The following is a 23,916-nucleotide window of genomic DNA, read 5'->3' on the forward strand; positions in this document are numbered from 1 at the left end:
TGATGATAATCATAGCTCAGAACTCAGCTCCTGTACTCATCTACGTAAAGTGAAAAAAACAGCTGATGCTCCAGAAGGAGGTCACCCCAAAGATAGCGGTAACAAGATTGCACACTTAACTCTAGTTGGACCTTCACAATGCATTTCAGACTAACTAGCTAGTAGCGGCTAAGCAGCAGCGTTATTTTAGAGCTGGGATATAACTTTTGACCGCAAAACAACAAAGGTAAGATGTACGCAGAGATCGACTGCGGAAAAAAAAATAAAAAATAGTACTGACTGCTAGCTAGGTCACAGGGAAAGCGCGGATTTTCAGAGATGTGGGCATTCTCTATATGAACAAGAATGGATTGGATAGTGACGCACTGAAGGGGCTCTCTACCTTACTCTATGAAGTAAGGGGAATATGACAGATTTATGATCATATTTACGTTAATAATGGCAGGTTATATGTATATTGATTTAAACTAATATTCTGGCAAATTATTCATTATGATTTTTTCTTTTTTCCCTGGTTTTGTTTTTGACATTTTGGCAACTACTTTCGGAAGTAGTCGTCCAAACATGTCAGGTAAATAAAAGAACCTAAAACTATTGTCTGGGATTAAAGAAAAATTCATATTTTGTAAGTGTAGACAAAATGAACTTAATACATTTTATATTCTGGCAACTTCATAGTGAATATGTCAGCATTTTTTGTAATGCTATTTTTTTTCTTCTCTTTTCGTTTTTTTTTTTTTTTTTTTTACTTAAACACCAAATTATTTAGGGGTGCTTAAGAATATTTTAGGGGGGCTGAAGCCCCCTTAACACACCCCTAACAACGCCACTGTAGCTTCCCCAGTCAAAATCCGAAAAAAATCGAAAAATGAGGAATCACTATCACAGGTATTACAAATAACATTAATTTTGTATACTGTACTATATTGTAAAAAAATCATTGGCTACCATTGACAGCAATAGACGTCCAATCCGTGCTGAGTGGGAAGTCTGCCAGCGAGCCCCCAGTCAAAATGGATCGGACGTTCATTGCTGTCAACTGAAACGCAATCAAGTAAAAAAAAAAAAAAAAAAAAAGCTAAATGGTGTTGGACGTGTATTGCCGTCAATGATACTGAAACGTGATGAAGTCAAAAACATTTGCTTAATGAGCTGGACTGAAACAAATTAAACAAGTTTTAAAAAGTGCAATTTTCTTAAATTATTTACTTTTATTTTAAAACATTACCATTTTTTCCAGACTTGATTTGTAGCCTTAAAAAAACAAACTTTTATTTTATTTTTTTTAATTTTTATTTTTTTTTAATCGCTATATCCCGGAACTTCCGGCAGTTGAACAGGAAGTAGGTACGTGGCCGCTTCAGCTGACAGTCTGCATGATGGCGACTGAGGTTCAGAGCGGCGACCTCGACAGCGCTCCTTCCAGCCGGCTCGAAGTCTCCATAGACGGCCTCACGCTGAGCCCGGACCCGGAGAGCGAGCAGGGACATTCGGAGGATACGCCGCCCCCGGCCGAGGCCGATGCCGCCGCAGCGGAACCCGATGCCGACGCGCCGGCCGCCGCTGAGGGCGACGTCGGCGATGGGGAGGCTGACAAATCCTCCGTAGAGACGAAATGGGGCTTCCCTCTACAAGAACTGTACGGAATGGCGCTTAAATTCTTCAAAGGTACACCAAGTACACTTTCAATCGCAAAATAAAAATCATTTTAAACGTCTTAAATAAAATGCCAGAAGCTAGCAACAGCGAAGCTAAGTCACCCCTCAAAGCAGGCTATAAAATTAGCATGTTGCTAATGTTAGCCATTAAAAGGTAGTACAAGCACAGCACTTCCGCGTTCTTCTCTATTAACATGGCATACGTTTATGTCGAATACATTAATGTCACTCGTTTTGAGTTAATTTTTTTTAGGTGCAACACGCCTAGCAAGTGCAGGCGTCCAAATTAATCTGTGCAAGTTAAAGTTGCATGATTAGCATTTACACTTGACTGAGCTCCAAAATGGTGTCTCTTTTTCCAGTTTGACAGGTTACGGCGTGCTTTACTTGACTGCTGATTATTTTACTCACAAGGCTAAAAATATGAAGTGAATTAGGATTATTTTTGAAAGTGACAGACACAGAACCATCCGAGGAATAGCGTCTACGTCATGTAAACACTGTAATGTTTTTACTAAGGCTGTCAAACGATAAAAAATTTTAATCGAGTTAATCACAGCTTAAAAATGAATTAATCGTAATTAATCGCCATTCAAACCATCTATAAAATATGCCATATTTTTCTTTAAATTATTGTTGGAATGGAAAGATGAGACACAAGACGGATATATACATTCAACATACTGTACATATGTACTGTATTTTTTTTATTGTAACAATAAATCAACAAGATGGCATTAACATTAATATTCTGTAGTTAAAGCGATCCATGAATAGAAAGACTTGTAGTTCTGAAAAGATAAATGTTAGTACAAGTTCTAGAAATTTTATATTAAAACCCCTCTCAATGTTTTTGTTTTAATAAAATCTGTAAAAATTTCAATCGAATAAACTAGTAGCCCGCCATTGTTGATGTCAATAAATACACAATGCTCATGGTGCTGAAACACATAAAATCAAGCGCCCAAGCGCCAGCAGAGGGCGACAAACACCAAAAAACACAAGTAACAAGTGGACATGACGCTGTGCTGTCAGTTTAATCTGTTTGAGCGGGGCATGTGCGTCAATTGCGTCAAATATTTTAACGTGATTAATTAAAATTAATTTCCGCCCGTTAACGCGATAATTTTGACAGCCCTAGTTTTTACATTACTCGTTACGTTAAGGCTGAAAGCTCAATTAGCTGATTGAATGTCATTGATGGCGTTAGACGTTCAATCCATTGGCACTGAACCATTAACATTCACAGCCATTACTCCCCTGTTTAAATGAATTGAAAGTCAATCTTTGTCAGCGGCAGGCAATTAGTTTAATACTATGCAATTAAAAAATGGATTTTTTGTTTTTATCCATTTTTATTATTTTGCTTTGATTAACATTGTATTAATGTATCATTATAATTGAATTGAGACGTCGCATATGTGGACATCACATTTTGATCATGTATGACATGATAGTATACTATAGTACAGGGGCGGCAACCCGAAATGTTGAAAGCGCCATATCGCACAAAAAAACCCAAAAACAAAACAAATTTGTCTGGAGAAGCATAAAATTGAAAGCCTTATAATGAAGGCTACACATGCTGTATTTATCTTTATTGGCCTACTATGAAAATGACTAAGTTGGCTACAAATATAGTCCTGCAATTATTATTTGATTAACTAGTGTAATTTAATTAGAAAAAAGCTTCAAATCAAATTTTGTTGCGTTGAGGATTCGTTTGATTTGAGTGGCGTTGTAAAGGTTGGATTTGAAAGTGTATGCATTTAGTTTTATTGATTTGGGTGGATACACTGCCCGCTAGTGGCATGAGTCAATATAACAAAACTCCTCTAACAGGGCTGGATCCAGCTGCTCCTTGTTAAGACCGACATCAGGTTGTAAGTTTATGTTTGAGCTAATATGTTTGTTTATGCATTCCTGATTTAGTTATGAAGTATGTTTTGCAGTTTTTCGTGGGAATATGTGTTTGAACGATTTGTTCAGAGCATTGCGTTTTATAGCATTTAAGCTAGCGGACTTTTGCTATACAAGTTAGCTAATTGTTCTTTTGTTGGTCTTCATTCTTCAATAATTTTTTTAGACTGTTAGATGCTCAGGTATTGTAATTAATTTTGAAATGTATTTATTGTTCATGTGAAATGCAAGTGCACTTCAGCATAGCTTGGGAAAAAACTCAGGACTTTTATTTTGTAGTCACATTTAATGCTCTTTTGAAAGAGCAATTTTAGCAAGCCTTTGTTTTACATCTCCTAAAATAGTTTCTTCAACGCATTAAATGTTTCCAATCCAATTACTCGAACTAATCAATAGCTGCAGCTCTATACAAATACACAATGAGCCTCCATGGTTAAATGTTTATTTGCATCCTATCGAGAATGACGCACCACGTGACTACTCTGTTGTACGATGCCACCTGAAGTTTAAATTTATTACAATATTAATAAATTGTAGGGATGCACGATATCCATTTTTTGAAACCGATATCGATAACTTCCTGCTCCTCAAGGCTGATACCATACGATAACTGATAATATATATATATATATATTTTATATACATTATATATAATTTTTCAACGTATATTCACCTGAGTTTTTGAACACCTGTAGGTCAAAAATACTAGTGGTTGATTCAGCTTGAATTTGCCTTTGACCGAACCAGAATTTTCATGATGACATGAACATTATTATAATGAATAAAACAAAGACAGTAACAAAACTTTGCATACTGGAAAAACAGGAGTGGAAACAAACAAATACCAATCCGACACCGTGCCAAAAATATTATTAATAGGGCCGATAATATATTATGTTATCGGATTTATTGGGATGACGTCATAATCCCTATTATCGGACCGATAATTATCGGACCGATAACTATCATGCATCTCTAATAAATTGTTACATTGCTTTTATAAAATTATAGAAATGCAATACAGAAATCCGATTTTTGATGTTGTTTTTATTTTGAGGTTTCGAAAACAACAAAATGGAGCGTGCATAGCAGGCTTCTTATCTGGGCATGTCTTTGATTTGCAGTTTTGTTTTTGAAGTCTGCAAATAGATGTTCTGATATGTTGATGAATGTCCCCTTCATTTACTCACCACCTGTGAATGGTTTCCTACGCTTTAGTATCTCCCGGGTTGCAACAAAACATGCAGCAGTAGTGGAGTTTGGTGATGCAATCCACTTTTTAGATCTATTTTTGCACTCCTCCAATTTCTTTTCTTTAGAAGTAATGAAATGGCACTTTTTCTCTCACTCCCAACTGGATACTCGGCTGCCGGGTTGTTTACAATAGCCACCTGCCTGGCATCCCGCCCTGCTGATAGAAAGGTGTGTCGCAGGCTATGACGCAAATCTTCGTTGACTGAAATGTTGAAATTTAATATTTATTGTACACATTTTTAAAGCATTGGAAAATGTTAAGAATGTGTCATTTTTGTTCCCCTACACAAACCATATCAAAACAAAAAAATATATTTCCTTCAACCATCTTTTTCCATTTTCAAACATTTTTGAAAATGCTCCAATGAGCCACTAGGGCAGTGCTAAAGAGCCGCATGCAGCTCTCAAAACATGGGTTGCCGACCCCTGGTATAGGTTATAGCATAGTATAGGTTATAGGTAGAGTGTATGTTTAAGTTATACTATAGAATAGGGTGGCAAACACGTCTAAAAGCATGTATAAAGAAGTGGAGAAATTGTGATTTAAAACGAAAAACTATCAGCCTAAAGAGAGAAATCCTACTAATCTTTTTGGTGGAAAAAAATCTTTGGGAGAAAATAAGTCATTTTAATGGACTGAAATCAGTATTATGTAATACAGAATACAAAGAAATTTTGTGCTGGAAAATTTCAGACATTTGAATAAAAACATTCTTTAGACAAAACGGCATATCTAATTAACATTGATTGAGTACCAATCCAGATTGATGCATCGTTAGTGAAGCATAACCTTAAAAACGTACGTACAACGTAAAAACATTTACAATTTACATCCTGCTGATTTTGAGTCTCTTCCTATTCATTTACGGACATTCTCGGGTCACATCCTGTTCAGTATCACAAAATCAACAGGAGGTGCCCAGAAATGCCCCAAAATCAACTATTGACCGAAGATCAATATATCGTACAATGATTTCCTGACCCATATATTAAAGCCTGAGTTATGCTCCCGTGTTGCGGTGACGGCGCAGCAACTACAGCGTCATTTGAGGTGAGGTGAATGGTTCTCAGGCCAGGTGACGCGTTGCTCTGTAATTCACCGCCAAGCCACAAGAGAGGTGTGGCGTTATGTTTGTACAGTTTTGGGGCATGCTTGTTGACTTCCTCTTGTCTAGTTTAATGGAGAAAAATTAAACAATGCAAGATGGAACACTTGAATGTGGATCTTCAGCTCATCAACATTGACTAAATGTTGATCATACAAATGTTGAGGCGCAGGCGACGCAGAAGACTGTTTCGAGGCGGTCTGTCCAACTTTTGATGCCGCGTAGAGTTCTAGCCTCGGGTGGAAACCAGCTAGCTGTGGCGGCTAGCTCCAAACGGGCGTCGAGCATTGCGTCCAGCGTTTTGTCCGAGGTCTGCAAAGCCCTCCAGCTCGATTTGTTTGCCGTGTTCTACAACCAGCCATAGCAGATTTCTGGCATCTATGGAACTTCCCAAACTGCGTTGGAAGCCTTGACGTTAACGTTATCATAAAAGCACTCTCAATCAGTGATGATGTATCGTGTGTTAACTGTCTGTTGTTGAAAATTAAACATCAAAACAACTCTTTTGGCACCAAACTTATGATTTTATTCTTCATATACTTGAAGTGTGACACGTAAATAAGTCACAGACTCGCAGCAAACATAAGTACACAATATATGATGAAGTGCACCAACCAAAAATACGACATAAAGTGATAAAAAGCTGGCAGTTTTTGGCCGACTGGGTCACCGCTTTGTGTGGCCACTCGATTCCGAACACACACGTCTCGGTGGTTCTTCCATTTTATTCAATCACTGACCTTGCCATTTGGCAATTTTTATGATGTCTTGACGAGACTTGCTCTTCAATGATACTCCCGTCGGCTTGGTTCATTTTTGCTTGTAGAAAAATAATGTTTTTAGGCCTGCAGCTATCGATTATTTTAGTAGTCGATTAATAGATGAACTAGTTAGTTCGAATAATCGAGTAATCGGATAAGGAACATAAAAAAATTAAAATACCTGATCTGAGCCTCAAACGGTATAAAAAAATAAATAAATAAGGATATATGCACAACAAAAGAACAATTGGCTAACGTACATAGCAAAAGTCCGCTAGTTTAAATGCCATAAAATGCCAACGTTTTTTTACAATGCTCTAAAATAGTTCACATATTCCCCCCCAAAAATGGCTAAATATACCTTTAAACTAAATTACGAATTCATAAAAAAAAAAAAACCATTAGCTCGAACAAAAACTTATGCTGGTCTTAACAGGGAGCAGCTGGATTCAGCCATGTGAAATGAGGCAAACTAGAGGGCAGTGTATCCCCCCATATCCATAAAACTAAATTTTAACACTTTCAAAGCAAACCATTACGATGCCACTTTAATTAAACGAATACTCGAGGCAGCTAAATTTAATTCGAATATTTTTTTTCTTATTGAATACTCGAGTTAATCGATTAATCGTTGCAGCACTAAATGTTTTACAATAGCGGTGATTTCACGCTGAACCGGAAACAACAGTCTGAGCGGACCAATCACACTCCATTTCCGCCACGTCACGTGACGCTAGGGTTTGAAAATTCAATAGGAACACGTAAGGCTACGGCGCAGGGTCGTAAATCGGGTCTTCCTTGACGGCGCAGGTCTGACGCGGAAGCATAACTCGGCCTTAATAATTGTTGTATCGCTATATTGTGAGATGGTTATTGTGAGCTTTGTATCACGTGTCATATCGTGAGCAACCCAGTGCTTCCCACTCCTACTGTGTTTACTTTGCAAACAATCTTCTTAGAGCGGGAGTCTTTCTTCTCGTAATTGTTAACATCAGCATTTTTTCCCTCTCTCATTGTTTGGGTGCAGATAAGGACGGCAAAGCCTTCCACCCAACTTACGAGGAGAAGCTCCGGCTGGTGGCGCTACACAAACAGGTGCTGTTGGGCCCTTACAACCCCGACGCGTCCCCCGAAGTGGGCTTCTTTGATGTGCTGGGCAACGACCGCAGGTAACGATCGCGGGCGACTTTTGATCTCTGCTGGACACACCGCGTACTGAGCTGCAAATGGAAATCAGATTTTTTTTCAAACTCTTTTTATTTGGACAATCATCTGAAAAGTAACATTTTTCCAAAATGTACTCATTGTCCAATGCAGAAAGGAGTGGGCGTCCCTTGGTAACATGGAGAAGGAGGAAGCCATGGTGGAGTTTGTGCGACTGCTCAATAAGTGCTGTAACCTCTTTGCGCCGTATGTCACCTCGCACAAGATCGAGAGGGAAGAGCAAGACCGAAAAAGGTATGCGCGCTCATAGCCACGATTAATGGACTAATTGGCAATTAATCGAGTATCAATTGAATTGAGAACTTTTTCGCAAGTGTATTAATTGTTTATTTTTTTTTTTGTAGAGAAAAAATATTGCTTTTTAATTCTTTTTTCGGGATATTTCGTTTTAATTAAAAATCCATTTAAAAAATATTTAATATAAAAAAAGTAATTTATTTTATTTCATTGATTTGAAATTTTTTTAATACAGTCTTTATTCTTTTTAAAAATTTATATATATATATATATATATATATATATATATATATATATACATACAGATGTCTTACTCTGTATAATGCCATTAAAGGCTTTCTTTTCGTATATAATTTATATTGTCATATTTTTTGTTTTATTTTTTTATTTCAATAAAAAGTACTCTCTACGGCTGCCACAATTACTGAACTAATCAACAATTAATCGATTATCAAATAAACTTTTTTTTTTTTTTTTTTTTTTTTTGATGGTGGATTTTTTTTTTTTTTTTTTTAATCTTGAAATTAAATTTTTTGGGACATTTGTTTTAATTAAATAGAAAGCAATTATTTAAAAAAATATTTTAAAATATTTTCTATTTGGGAAAAAATATTGTTAATAAGAATATTTTGATTTTATATATTTGTAAAAAAATTTAAGTAATTATTTTATAATGTTATAATTTGTATTATTTTGCCCTTTATAATGGCAATAAATGCCTGTTCTATTTATATGGTTATATATTTTACTTTTATTTATAAAAAAAAAAAAAAAACTTCAAAAAATTCTGTTAAAAATAATCAGTTTTAAACTGAAAAAAAAAGTAAATATTTTAGTTGATTTAACGCAACACTAGGTAACTTTTCAACCTTTATAAAATGTTTTCATACCTCTTTTATATCTTGAGGGTGGTCTGTATCGCTTCCACCTGCACTAATTAACTTTGACGAGGGTGGCGGGAACCCTGCCTTACAAAATAAAACGATAAAATGAAAATGCTGACAGCTTTATGGCATACGTCACTTCCCTCTTTCCCCATTCATTATAAAGACGGAAGTCGATTTTCACTCGCTGGCGTGACCCTCCCCCAACCGAACTCGTCAGCGCTGAAGAGTTCGGTTGGCGTTTGGGTCAACCACAACTGGGTTCAATACCTTATTACTTTTCATCTTTCACATAGCCTTTGGAAATGGAAATGTTGTTTAATCCATCTGCAGACGACCATCATGATTTTAGGACACTATGCGGGTGTTCACTGGTCCTAATGGGGAAAAAAACTACCGCTTTTGTCCACCGGCGTCACTAAAATTGACCAAAACTGAAAAGTTACCAAGTGTTGCTTTAAATAAATATTTGGAATTAAAAATCAATAAATTATTCTCTTTATTTCTTTGAATTAAAAAACATATTTTTTAAAAAGGAGAAAACTATTTTAAAAATGTGTTCTTATTTACATTTACAGCTAAAATCTTAAATTCACAATCAGTATTTATCTGCAAAAACATCACTAACAATTGATTGAATTGCCAGGAAAGAGGAAGAGGAACGTCAGCGGCGAGAGGAGGAAGAGCGGGAACGACAGCGGCAAGAGGAGGAGCGACGAAGGCTAGAGGAGGAAGAACGACAGCGGCGGGAGGAAGAGGAAAGGAGACAAGCGGAGGAAGAGCGACTTCGAGTCGAGCAGCAGAAGTAAGCAGAAATCCCCCACAAACAATTGCGATCGTCCGTCTCGCGCTTCCTTAACCCCCCTGTGCGCTTTCCGCTTTGCAGGCAGCAGATCATGGCCGCCCTGAACGCTCAGACGGCGGTGCAGTTCCAACAGTACGCCGCCCAGCAGTACCCCAACAGCCCCGAGCAGCAGTTGGGCCTGATCCGGCAGCTCCAGGAACAGCACTACCAGCAGTACATGCAGCAGCTCTACCAGGTCCAGCTGGCTCAGCAGCAGGTTAGACCTGTTTAGACAAATATCCTAACATGTTGTAGCCACAAGATGGCAGCAAAGTACAACTTTACCAACTCGATACCCCTATAGTAATGCAAAACACTTAAACTTTTCATGCATAATTTTTTTTTTTTTTTCTTAAGTGTTTTTGTTGCATTTATATAAGATGAGGGTTTCAAACTTGCGGCCTTGGGGACAATCTCGGCCCACGGGGCAATATTCTGTGGCCCCCATTTGACATCCAATTGTAGAGTTGTGTGTAGTGTAGTGTTGCATTGATTTTGCAATTTTAAAAAATTATAAAATGAATAAATTAATTGAAGGATCTCTTTTGGCAGGAAATAATTATTTATATAGTAAAAGGTAAAAAATAATTATATAAAAAAAAGCCGTGACTATTAAAAGTTATATCAAATTCTAAATAATATAGTTAAAAAAAAAATCTAAAATAGATTAAACAAAAATAATAAAAGTAAAAATAAGTAGTGTGGCCTGCGTATTTTGCTTAATTTTTTGTTTTGTTTTATAAATCTCTTAAGACCTCACGTAGCTTAACTCTTTAGCTGCCATTGACGACAATAGACGTCCAATCCATTTCAACCGGGATGCCAGTAAAAATGGATTGGACGTCTATTGTGGTCAAAGGTGTTTCCAAAATCATTTCCTTCCTTTATTAACTATCACAAGATATATTAAGCTTATGCTAACTTTTTCAAAATTATTTCCTTCCTTTAGTAACTACCACAAGACATATTCAAGCTTATGCTAACTTTTTAAACACAAATTTCAGTCTTTTACTAACTATGACAACACATTTAAACTAATGCTAACTTTTTCAGTATCAAGTTCCTTCTTTTACCAACCACAACACATACTTTAGCTAATGCATACTTTTTCAGTATCAATTTCTTTTACCAAATACAACATATACTAAAGCGAATGCTAACTTTCTCAATATCAATTTCCTTCTTTTACTAACTACCACAACACATACATAAGCTAATGCTAACATTTTCAATCTCAATTCCCTTCTTTTACTAAAACAACACATACTTAAGCTAATGCTAACTTTTTCAATATCAATTTTTCTTTTACTAACTACCACAACACATACTTAAGCTAATGCTAACCTTTTAAATATAAATTTCCTTCTTTTACTCACCACAACACGTACTTTAGCTAATGCAAACTTTTTTAATATGATTTTTTTTACCAACTACAACACATACTAAAGCTAATGTTAACTTTCTCAATATCAATTTCCTTCTTTTATTAACTACCACAACACATACATAAGCTAATGCTAACATTTTCAATCTCAATTTCCTTCTTTTACGAACTAAAACAACACATAGTTAAGCTAATGCTAACTTTTTCAATATCAATATTCCTCTTTTACTAACCACAACATACTTAAGCTACTGCAAACTTTTTCAGTATCAGTTTCTTTTACCAAATACAACACATACTAAAGCGAATGCTAACTTTCTCAATATCAATTTCCTTCTTTTACTAACTATCACAACACATACATAAGCTAATGCTAACATTTTCAATCTCAATTTCCTTCTTTTACTAAAACAACACATACTTAAGCTAATGCAAACTTTTTCCATATGAACTTTTTACCAACTACAACACATACTAAAGCTAGTGCTAACTTTTTCAGTATCAAGTTCCTTTTTACCAACTACCACAACCCATACTCAAGCTAATGCTAACTTTTACATACTAAAGCTAATGCTAACTTTTTCAATATCAAGTTCCTTTTTACCAACAACCACAACCCATACTTAAGCTAATACTAACTTTTTCAAATCAGTTTCTTTTACTAACTCCCACAACACATACTTAAGCTAATGCAAACTTTCTCAATATTATTTTCCTTCTTTAACTACCACAGCACATATATATGCAATTGCTAACGTTTTCAATCTCACTTTAGTTCTTTTACTAACTAAAACAACACACACTCAAGCTAATGCTAACTTTTACATACTAAAGCTAATGCTAACTTTTTCAATATCAAGTTCCTTTTTACCAACAACCACAACCCATACTTAAGCTAATACTACCTTTTTCAAATCAGTTTCTTTTACTAACTCCCACAACACATACTTAAGCTAGTGCAAACTTTCTCAATATTATTTTCCTTCTTTAACTACCACAGCACATATATATATGCAAATGCCAACATTTTCAATCTCACTTTAATTCTTTTACTAACTAAAACAACACACACTTAAGCTAATGCTAATTTTTTCTATCTCAATTTCCTTATTTTACTAACTACAAAACATCCTTAAGCTAATGCTAACTTTTTCAATATGTATTTCTTTTACCAACTACAACACATACTAAAGCTAATGCAAACTTTATCAATATCAATTTCATTCCTTTACTAACTACAAGACATATTGAAGCTAATGCTAACTTTTTCAATATCAATTTTCTTGTTATACTAACGCCAAAACTTCCTTAAGCTAATGCTAATGTCTGAATAGAGACCACTGTATATGAAAGGGCTAATAATACATTTTTTTTACTTGCAGGCGGCCTTGCAGAAGCAGCAGCAGCAGCAGCACGCCGGCACTTTAGCAAACAGCCACCAGGAGGCCGTCAGTTTTGAACCCCTAGCCGCCTCGGCAGCAGGACCGGTGTGCGCCACGGCCCTGTCGCCATCGGGCCAGGAGATGCCAACTGTAAACGGCGGCGACTTGTACGCGGAAAATACGGAGCCGGAACCCGAGCCGGCGGAGGAGGTTTCGGAAAACGGGCCATTATTCGGTGAGTTGAGGATTATTTTTTTGTCAGGGATCGACATCCAATCCATTTGAGCTAGATCAGAGGTTTACGAGGGATAAAACACGCAGAAGAATTGCGATTTGATGCCACATGATCGTTCATTTTCGCCTATTATTTCCAATAGGAGACTCTCCTCCCGTCATCGCCGCCCCGTCCATGTGGACACGCCCCCAAATCAAAGACTTCAAAGAGAAAATCCGCCAGGACGCCGACAGTGTGATCACGGTGGGGCGCGGCGAGGTGGTGACGGTGCGCGTGCCCACGCACGAGGAGGGCTCCTACCTCTTCTGGGAGTTCGCCACGGACTATTACGACATCGGCTTCGGGGTTTTCTTCGAGTGGACGGACGCCGCGTCCGCTTCGGTCAGCGTTCACGTGTCTGAGTCGAGCGACGAGGATGAAGACGAAGAAGGTACTATGAGTGTACAGGAAAAATGTCCATACAGTGCTGGCCAAAAGTATTGGCACCCCTGCAATTCTGTCAGATAATGCTCAATTTCTCCCAGAAATTGATTGCAATTACAAATGCTTTGGTAGTAATATATTCATTGATTTTGCTTGCAATGAAAATACACAAAAGAGAATTAAATTTTTTTTTATCATTATCATTTTACACAAAACTCCAAAAACGGGCCGGACAAAAGTATTGGCACCACCAGCCTAATACTTGGTAGCACAACCTTTAGACAAAATAAATGCGAACAACTTCTTTCGGTATCCATCAATGAGATTCTTACAATGCTCTGCTGGAATTTTAGACCAATCTTCTTCGGCCAACTGCTCCAGGTCTCTGAGATTTGAAAGGTGCAATTTTCAGATCTCTCCTCAGGTGTTCTAGTCAGGAGTCAGGTCTGGACTCATTGCTGGCCACTTTAAAAGTCTTCAGTGCTTTCTCTCAGACCATTTTCTAGTGCTTTTTGAAGTGTGTTTTGAGTCATTGCCCTGTTGGAAGACCCATGACCTCTGAGGGAGACCCAGCTTTCTCACACTGAGCGCTACATTATGATGCAAAATTTGTTGGTGGTGTTCAGACTTCATAATGCCATGCACACGCTCAAGCAGTCCAGTGCCAGAGGTAACAAAGCAACCCCAAAACATCAGGGAATGTTTGACTGTGGGGACAGTGTTCTTTTCTTTGAAGGCCGCGTTTTTTTCCTGTAAACTTTATGTCGATGCCTTTTCCCTAAAAGCTCTACTTTTGTCTCATCTGACCAGAGAAGATTCTTACAAAAAATGTTTGGCTTTCTCAGGTAAGTTTTGGCAAACTCCAGCCTGGCTTTTTTATGTGTCTGGGTCTTTCGTTAAAATCTCTTGTCAAATTTTCTTTTCCGTCCACATCTATGGAGGTTAGCCACAGTGCCGTGGGCTTTACACTTATCGATGACACTGTGCATGGTAGGCACAGGAACATTCAGGTCTTTGGAGATGGACTTGTAACCTTGAGATTGCCAATGCTTCCTCACAGTTTTGCTTCTCAAGTCCTCAGACAGCTCTTTGGTCTCCTTTCTTTTTCTCCATGCTCAATGTGGTACACACAACGACACAGAACAGAGGTTGAGTCAACTTTAGTCCATTTTAACTGGCTGCAAGAGTGATTTAGTTATTGCCACCACCTGTTATGTGCCACAGGTGAGTAACAGGTGCTGTTAATTACACAAATTAGAGAAGCGTCACATGATTTTTCAAAGGGTGCCAATACTTTTTTCCGGCCCATTTTTGGAGTTGTATGTAAAATGAGAATGAAAAAAAAAAGGGGGGAAATAAATTAATTCTATTATACTAGTATAAGCTACACACAGACTACTTTTAATTGTGTCAAAGTGTCATTTTGTCAGTGTTGTCCCATGAAAAGATATACTGTACTTATCTGTAGAAATACGAGGGGTGTACTCACTTTTGTGATACACTGTATATCGACCCGAGTATCGATTCATCTCATAATTGATTAGTTGTCTATTCATTTTAGCTGGCATACTCTCGACACATGACTTTTGAGAGCCTTACATCTCAATTCACATATTTTAAATAGGGCTGTCAAACGATTAAAATTTTTAATCGAGTTAATTACAGCTTAAAAATTAATTAATCATAATTAATCGCAATTCAAAGCATCTATAAAATATGCCATATTTTTCTGTAAATTATTGGAATGGAAAGACACAAGACGGATATATACATTCAACATACGGTACATAAGTACTGTATTTGTTTATTATAACAATAAATCAACAAGGTGGCATTAACATTATTAACATTCTGTTAAAGCGATCCATGGATAGAAAGACTTGTGGTTCTTAAAAGATAAATGTTAGTACAAGTTATAGAATTTTTATATTAAAACTAGGGTTGTTCCGATCATGTTTTTTTGCTCCCAAGCCGATCCTGATCGTTTTAGTTTGAGTATCTGCCGATCCCGATATTTCCCGATCCGATTGCTTTTTTTTGCTCCCGATTCAATTCCAATCATTCCCGATAATTTTCCCGATCATATACATTTTGGGAATGCATTAAGAAAAAAATGAATAAAACTCAGACGAATATATACATTCAACATACAGCACATAGGTACTGTATTTGTTTATTATGTCAATAAATCCTCAAGATGGCATTTACATTATTAACATTCTTTCTGTGAGCGGGATCCACGGATAGAAAGACTTGTGACTTTGTATATTGTGACTAAATATTGCCATCTAGTGTATTTGTTGAGCTTTCAGTAAATGATACTGAAGGCCATGCCCAAATGCATGATGGGAAGTGGAACCATGACTGTGCGTAGTGCTACCAATGGATATATCTTCCCTGCTTTGAGAAATAACATATGGTGTTAAGAAAAAGATCAATTGCTAGCTTGCTTCCCCACATTGCCTCCCATGATATTTCTAATCGTAGGGATTGTAAGGCTTTAGCCAATTAAAAAAAGGCTCCAAAGGCTGCCAAAATTCACTCTACTCATTTTACGCTGCCTTTTATCTCTCTATATAGGCAAAACGGCGCCATTACAGATGGAGCGCGACAATGCGTGAGTGGGTCGTGCAGCGCATGCATTAATTGCGTTTAAATATTTTAACGTGATACATTTTTTAAAAAATTAATTACCGCTGTTATTGGGATAAATTTGATAACCCTACCTTAAGCCTAAACTAAAGACTCTTGATAAGTAACATATTATGTCTGTAACGTGAAATACAATTGGAAAACGATGTAATTAAAAAAAAAAAAAATTTTTAAAAAGGCATGGCCGATATTTTTTTGCCGTTTCCGATACTTTGAAAATGACGTGATCGGGACATCTCTAATTAAAACCCCTCTTAATGTTTTCGTTTTAGTAAAATTTGTAAAATTTTCAATCAAAAAATAAACTAGTTGCTCGCCAGTGTTGATGTCAATAATTACGCAATGCTCATGGTGCTGAAACCCATAAAATCAGTCGCACCCAAGCGCCAGCAGAGGGTGACAAAACACCAAAAAACACAAGTAACAAGTGGACATTACACTGTGCTGTCATTTTAATCTGTTTGAGCGGGGCATGTGCGTTAAATGCGTCAAATATTTTAACGTGATTAATTTAAAAAAATAATTACCGCCCATTAACGCGATAATTTTGACAGCCCTAATTTTAAATACATCCTTTTATACTTTCGATTTTAGGCGAACCCAACCGCGAGGAGGAGAAAGCCAAGAAGGAGTCCAGCAAGCCCCAAGTGGACGAGATTGTGCCGGTGTACCGGCGGGACTGTCACGAGGAGGTGTACGCCGGCAGCCACCAGTATCCCGGCCGCGGCGTCTACCTGCTCAAGTTCGACAACTCCTACTCACTGTGGCGCTCCAAGAGCGTTTACTACAGAGTCTACTACACCAGATAAGCCTGACAGGAGTCGAGGAGTGTCCATATATACAGTATATATATATATGTTTGTGTGGTTTTTTTTGCCGGGAGGGAAAGATCAATTCTGAAAATCCACCACCAGATGGTGACAATGAACACACCTGGAGCCCCTGTTGTCTTTTTTTCGGTGAAGGGACCAAAGTATGGAAGTATTTGTCTCCACTTGGATGTTTCTATTCCTATCAACCACCTGTATTAACATTTTTTTTTTGAAAATGTCTGCTTAGAACAATTTATGAAGGAAAAAAAACTTTTAATTCTACCATTGACAGTGATAGACGTTCAATCCATTTGAAGAGGGAGGGTTGGCAGCGAATGAACATTCGTTCATTCGCTGCCAACCCTCCCTTTTCAAATGGATTGGACGTCTACAAGGGATAAACTCATTTCAATTTACAGCATTTAATTATAAAAAAAAAAAAAATCTCAAAGCGAATGTGCACGTCCATCATTTTAACTCTTAACACAATTTTTCCGGATTCCGTTCGCACCCCCGTCTTTTCGTCATTTTTCACCAGTTGACTCGCGCAAGCCTTTCTAATGTAAATAATTCTATAAATAAGTTTATGTAAGGGTCAGGTTTTTTTTTTTTTTTGACAAGGTCGGCGGGGTCAGAAAATAATGTGCACTGTTGGAAAGTACTAAGAACAAGATACACGTATGCGTTTTAGTCCAAAACGGTATATAAATTTGGAAAGACTGTTAACAGAAATGGGGGACTCGTGTTTTGTTTTTGTATTGTTTGGGTCTGAGTTGGAAGAATCTTTTTGGGCATATATTTAATCTTGATTAAAGTTATGTTCATCCTTGGACTGGAACTGATTTTTTGTTACGTTTCTATTTTGTTTTAGCTGCTGGCATGTGTTTGAAAATAACATTTTAACGCAGTTGTTTGTATTTTACTCCAGTGTGTGTTGTTGGCACATTTAAGGAGTAAAATAGAAGATATTACATGCAACTGCTTTTTATGTGTTTAGAAAGGAGCAGTTTGTATTGTAAAATGGTAGGAATGTCATGTGGTGTACTGGACAAACATGAGCAAGCAGGGAGGAGATTGATTGCATTGAGTGTTTGGAGAATGTGGAGGAGTTATTTTAAAAAAGAAGGAATGAGCAAACGACTTTAGTTGTGTTTTGTAAATGTACTTTGTAACTTGAGCTGCTAAGCTAGCTTGCAGGTGTTTTTGCTAGGAAGACCAAAGCTAATAAAAATGTAAAAATGCAGTTCATAATATAAACTAAACGTTTTTATTTTATTTATTTTTCTAAACTTTTGACTAGTATCCTAGTGACTGCGTGTGACCTTTTTGTTAAAAATTTTTTTTTCAATTTTTTAAATTTGCGTGGCGACTTTTCCTCTTTGATGTATAGTGATGACGTCATTTTAGGCCCGCTGCTGTTGACCCGACAAACTACGAAAACAACGTGAGATACTGAGCCAGGTTTGTATTAAATTATTTTTTAAATCATTAAGATGAAGCTATACTTAATTACAAATGCATTGCTGGTATGTTTGTTCATTTTCAGAGTTTTATACTTAAGCGTTCGAATATAAAACGTTGAATCTAGCCTAATTTTTGACCACATCCACCCGTTATTTTATTTTTAACATTAAAATACGAGTCCCCATCCACCCGATAGTTTTATTTTTAACATTAAAATCCGAATTTAGAAAAATTACAAAGTGTTTGGACAATGTGGAGGAGTTGAAAAAAAATTATGAGCAAACGACTTTTGTTCTAATGTAAATTCATTAGGTTGCAGGTGCGGAGAAAGTACAGTATGCTTAATTTTATGCTAGCAAGACTAAATCTTCTCAACAATACATAATACACAGTAAAAGTCTCCAAACTTTTGACTAGTAGTATTTGCGTGTGAATTTACAACTTTTTGATGTCTCTGCTGTGTATAAAGCACATTTTTTGTTGTTGTTGTTTAGCTTGCTGTTAACGCTACAAGCTACGAAAACAACGTGAGGGACTGAGCCAGGTTTGGTGTAAATCTTTTATTTTTCAATTATTAAAATATAAAAATAATTTTTTTTGGCATGTATATTCAATTTCAGAGTTTTACTTGGCTGTGAAACGTGACCCAAGCTAGCCAGAATTTTCTTTTTTAAATTGTAGTTTTATTATAAACTCAGTAAATGCAATATTTTAACAAATCGGCGTTTTGCACGTGACCGTAATTTATTAAATAGGTTGTTATTCTGTGCTCTGTTTACTCAATTTTCCAATGCTAGTCAATAGGGCTGCAGCTATCGATTATTTTAGTAGTCGATTAATCGATGAACTAGTTAGTTCGAATAATCGAGTATTCAGATATGGAACATAAAAAATTAAAATACCCGAGTTGAGCCTCAGACGGTATAAAAGTTTTTAAAAAGGAGTATCTACAGTCATAGGCGGATCTACTATTCAGGTGAAGTAGGCGATCGCCTTAGGCCCCCAAACAGTAGGGGGCCCCCAACGAGCAAGGGCTTGGGCCACCGGAGCCAGCATCACCCCCAACTATTCGTCATGTATAATTATGTCAGCATACCAAACAAACAAATAACAAAACAAAAAAGAAAGCCATTTGAATGATAAATATGATCGACAAATAATAATAATTACAATTATTATACTACTGTTATATATAGTTGCATACTATAATAATAATGCTAAGAATTGTTTTGAAAAATGTTGGAAGGGCACAGTCAGTGGTCTGAATCTGTTTACTTTCCATTCTTTTGCACTCGTAAAAGCTACCAGCATTTAACCTCATTGTTTATTTGTGATTAATTATTGTTATTTCCATGATTATTTGTACATTTAATAAAGAATTTAAGTGTTCCAAAATGGTTTTGTGAATTAATAAGCGTCAACAAAAAATTCATAGCTTAATTAGTTTAAAAAAAGAAAATTATTAGATTAGTCGACTAATTGTAAAACTAGTTGGCTGACTAATTTAGGAGAAAATTTGTCGTTTAGGACAGCCCTAGTGTACCGGAACATATTTCCTCCACACCCTTCTCATCTTTTCAACCCCCGACCCATGAAGAGGGCCCCTGGATATGTTTGCCTTAGGCTCCAAAATTGCCAAGTCTGCCAATGTCTACAGTATGTACAACAAAAGAACAGTTGGCTAACTTACAAAGCAAAAGTCCCCTAGCTTAATGCTATAAAACACTTAATTTTTTTTTTTTTTTAACAATGTTCTTAACAAATGGTTCAGACACATATTCCCACAAAAAACAGCTAAATATACCTATAAACTACTTTACGAATTCATTTAATAAAACATTAGCCCAAACAAAAACTGAGCTTATGCTGGTCTTAACAGGGAGCACCTGGATTCAACCACGTAAAATGAGGCAGACTAGAGGGCAGTGAATCCACCCCAATCAATAAAACTAAGTGCAAACACTTTCAAAACAAACCATTACGCCACTTTTATTAAACGAATACTCGAAGCAGCAAAATTCGAATCTTTTTTTCTCATCGAATACTCAAGTTAATCGATTAATCGTTGCAGCACTACTTGTCAGTTTAGCATATTTATGTTCATTTTGTTTTTAAATACATTCTTAAATGGGGTTCGGTGAAGGTTGAGAAAAGCAGAGCCCTATTTTGTATGCTGACTAAACGTAGGCAAAGTGGGATTTTAGACCAGTTTTTGGACTGGTTTGTCCTAAATTCACAGGCTTTATTCAATTTCTTTCAAATGCTAGCCCTCTATCTAATCGGAGGACAAATCGGTTTGCTCAGTGGAAGGTTGACATGCACTTGGTACTGTATGAGGAAGTATAACAGACCTACAGGTAGCGTGAACTGTGTAGATAATAAAAAAAAATTTGCGTCATTTTACGCCATGAAAATTGTATAAAGTGCAAGGTTGCGACAATAAAATGAGAATGTAGGCATGGAAACAAAGAAAGGAACTGTGAAATGAAATGAGTTTAGTTTAGGGCTGTCAAACGATTAAAATTTTTAATCAAGTTAATTACAACTTAAAAATGTATTAATCGTAATTAATCGCAATTCAAACCATCTTTAAAAAAAATGCCATATTTTTCTGTAAATTATTGTTGGAATAGGGAATAGAAAGATAAGACACAAGACGGATATATACATTCAACATACGGTACATAAGTACTGTATTTATTTATCATAACAATAAAACAACAAGATGGCATTAACATTATTAACATTCTCTTAAACTGATCCATGGAAAGAAAGACTTGTAGTTCTTAAGAGATAAATGTTAGCACAAGTTATAGAAATTTTATATTAAAACCCCTCTTAATGTTTTCGTTTTATTAAAATTTGTAAAATTTTCAATCAAAAATTAAACTAGTAGCTCGCCATTGTTGATGTTAATAATTACACCATGCTCACTCATGGTACTAACCCATAAAATCAGTTGGACCCAAGCGCCAGCAGAGGACACCAAACACCAAAAAACAAGTAACAAGCGGGCATTACACCGTACTGTCATTTTAATCTGTTTGAGCGGGCCATGTGCGTTAATCGCGTCAAATATTTTAACGTGATTCATTTAAAAGAATAATTACCGCCCGTTAACGCGATAATTTTGACAGCCCTAGACTTTCATTTACCAATGTGAAAATCAACAGTAAGAGGCAAAATTACTTGTAGTAAATTTGAAATCTGGCAGAAATTTGAAAAGGAATTCATTAAGATGTTAGCTTGGTAGGTTTTGAATTCGTTAAAAAATGGCTTTATTATGAAACTCCGAAGGGTTCGGTGAATGCTTATGTGAAACTCGTGGCGTTCGGTACCTTTAGCAAGGTTAAGAACTAAAGATGTTCCGATCGATCGGGATGCAGGTCCAATCACGTCATTTTCAAAGTATCGGAATCGGCAAAAAAATATCGGACATGCCTTTTTTTTAATATATATATATTTTTTTTTTAATTTAAATCGTTTTCTAATTTTATTTAACGTTACAGACAAAATGTTTTACACTAATCCAGAGTATTTTTGGCTTAAAGTAGGGCTATCAAATTTATTGCATTAACGGCGGTAATGATTTTTTTAAAATTCATCACGTTAAATAATTAATGCATCCGCTGCACCACCCACTCACGCATTGTCGCGTTCAAACTATAAAGACAACGTTTTACCTATAGATAGCACTAAAAGGCAGCGTATAATGAGTAGAGAGAATTTTGACAGCCTTTGGAGCCATTTTTTATGTGTCTAAAGCCGTACACTACCTCTCTCAGCAATTAAAAATAACGTGGGAGGCAATGTGGGGAAGAAAGGTAGTAGTTGATCATTTTCTTAATACCCTATGTTCTTTCCCAACGCAGAGAAGATATATCAATTGGTGCCCCTACGCACAGTCATGGTTGCACTTCCCATCATGCATTTGTGCAGAAGTTAAATGGCTGCAGTATCATTTACTAAAAGCTCAACAAATATACTAGATGGCAATATTAAGTCACAATATACAAAGTCACATTTATCCTTTAAGAATTACAAGTCTTTCTATCAGTGGATCTCTCTTACAGAAAGAATGTTAATAATGTAAATGCCATCTTGAGGATTTATTGTCATAATAAACAAATACAGTACTTATGTACTGTCTGTTGAATGTATATATTCGAGTTTTATTCATTTTTTTCTTAATGCATTGCCAAAATGTATCCGACAAAAATTATCGGGAATGATTGGAATTGAATCAGGAGCAAAAAAAAAAAAGCAATCGGATCGGGAAACATCGGGATCGGCAGATACTCAAACTAAAACGATCGGGATCGGATCGGGAGCAAAAAGACATGATCGGAACAACCCTATTAAGAACCACTGACTTAGTGTTATTGTTTGTGAAAAATATATTTTTTGTGTACGAAAATTGAACGTAAACTTTTTTTTAAATATTGTTCTCATAAACAATTATCCAAATGATTATAAAAAAAGATTGAAAAAAAGATTTTTATGCCGATTGTTTTGCTGGCTTTTTTCGGGACCGTTCCAGTTTTTGTCGATAGTCCAGTCCTGGTTTTCCGTCTCCCGTCTGTCAGGTAGACTCGCTGTCGGATTGACTCCGGTTCCAGCGTCCTACAGGTGGTTGATAGTTTCCTCCTGGTTTTCCTTCCGCCCTTCCCTTACTTTTCCTTGTGTTTTCTCCCTTCTGGCAGCAGCCTTTCCTCCACACGGCGTGTATTTGAATTTGAATAGACTTGTACAGCTGCACGGTCATGGCGGTTGTGAGGGATTACATTGAAATAGCCAGCGCCATTTCGGGAACCGCGCGTTTTTAGTATTACTTTTTCCCAAAAAAGTCACCCCGAGAGAATCTAAACGATGCCTTTCCCCCAGAGGACCGTCGAGCCGAGGCGCGTGAGCAGGTTGCCGGCCAGGGGCAAGGCGAAGAGAGCGGTTCCGTTCACGTCCTTGGACGAGGTGGGCTGTCACACGCTCACCAACATCATCCACCAATTGGCCGACCTGTCCCAATTGGCGGCCGACGTCTTTCTGGGCATCGAGCTGGAGGCGGCCGGGGTGTTCCGGCGCTCGAGCCGGGTCCAGGGACGCCTGCGCACGCTGCAAGTTCGGGTCGGAGTCCTGGATCCCAAGAAAGTCAAAATCCGTAAGTCCTGCACTTTTTGTACTGCTGTTGGAGTCTTATAAACATGTTATGTGCACCATAGATTTGTTTATGCGTGTTGAACTGCACTTGGTTTTCTCAACAAAATTCTACTGCTCGATTGAAAACAATTATTCCTAAACATTTTACCTACAATAAAATACAGTGATCCCTCACTTATCGCTGTTAACGGCCCCAGAACCAATCGATAAAGTGAAAAAAATAAAAAGCACCTTGAAGAACCCGCCCACCCCCCATACATTTATATATAAAACCCTATAAAGGCGTACGTTATTGTTAGAACATAAAAAATAGTTTGAAGCATGTAAATAAAATATAAATAATAAAAAAAAAAAAAACAATGTATAAATAAATAATACGTACTGTACATTCATTGTCTCACCTTCATATGATGTGTGTGTGTGTGTGTACATGCATACATAAATGTAAACAAAGTGTGCATAAAATGTTTTTAGAACTCTTTTATTCTTATAATAAGATGCTTATGAAAAGATTTAAAAATC

The 23,916-nt window shown here is 36.7% G+C and overlaps 2 protein-coding genes across 2 annotated transcripts in view; both read left to right on the plus strand.

Annotated features, from left to right (window-relative positions):
* Window positions 1–1,345: 1,345 nt before the first annotated feature.
* Window positions 1,346–17,094, plus strand: acbd3 (acyl-Coenzyme A binding domain containing 3). Its single transcript, XM_057823092.1, has 8 exons — window positions 1,346–1,668; window positions 7,727–7,868; window positions 8,017–8,157; window positions 9,691–9,849; window positions 9,931–10,105; window positions 12,655–12,889; window positions 13,032–13,319; window positions 16,559–17,094. Exons 1-8 carry the CDS (start codon window positions 1,377–1,379, stop codon window positions 16,771–16,773), a joined length of 1,647 nt encoding a protein of 548 aa, XP_057679075.1. The 5' UTR covers window positions 1,346–1,376; the 3' UTR covers window positions 16,774–17,094.
* Window positions 17,095–22,920: 5,826 nt separating this feature from the next.
* nhsl1b (NHS-like 1b) overlaps window positions 22,921–23,916 on the plus strand; it is a 194,202-nt gene continuing 193,206 nt past the window's right edge. Inside the window, exon 1 of the mRNA XM_057823079.1 lies at window positions 22,921–23,395. Within this exon, the coding sequence (XP_057679062.1) occupies window positions 23,110–23,395 (286 nt within the window). The 5' untranslated portion in view covers window positions 22,921–23,109. The remainder of the gene's footprint in view (window positions 23,396–23,916) is intronic.

Source organism: Corythoichthys intestinalis, chromosome 19 (assembly GCF_030265065.1).
Source record: "Corythoichthys intestinalis isolate RoL2023-P3 chromosome 19, ASM3026506v1, whole genome shotgun sequence".
Lineage (NCBI taxonomy): Eukaryota > Metazoa > Chordata > Actinopteri > Syngnathiformes > Syngnathidae > Corythoichthys > Corythoichthys intestinalis.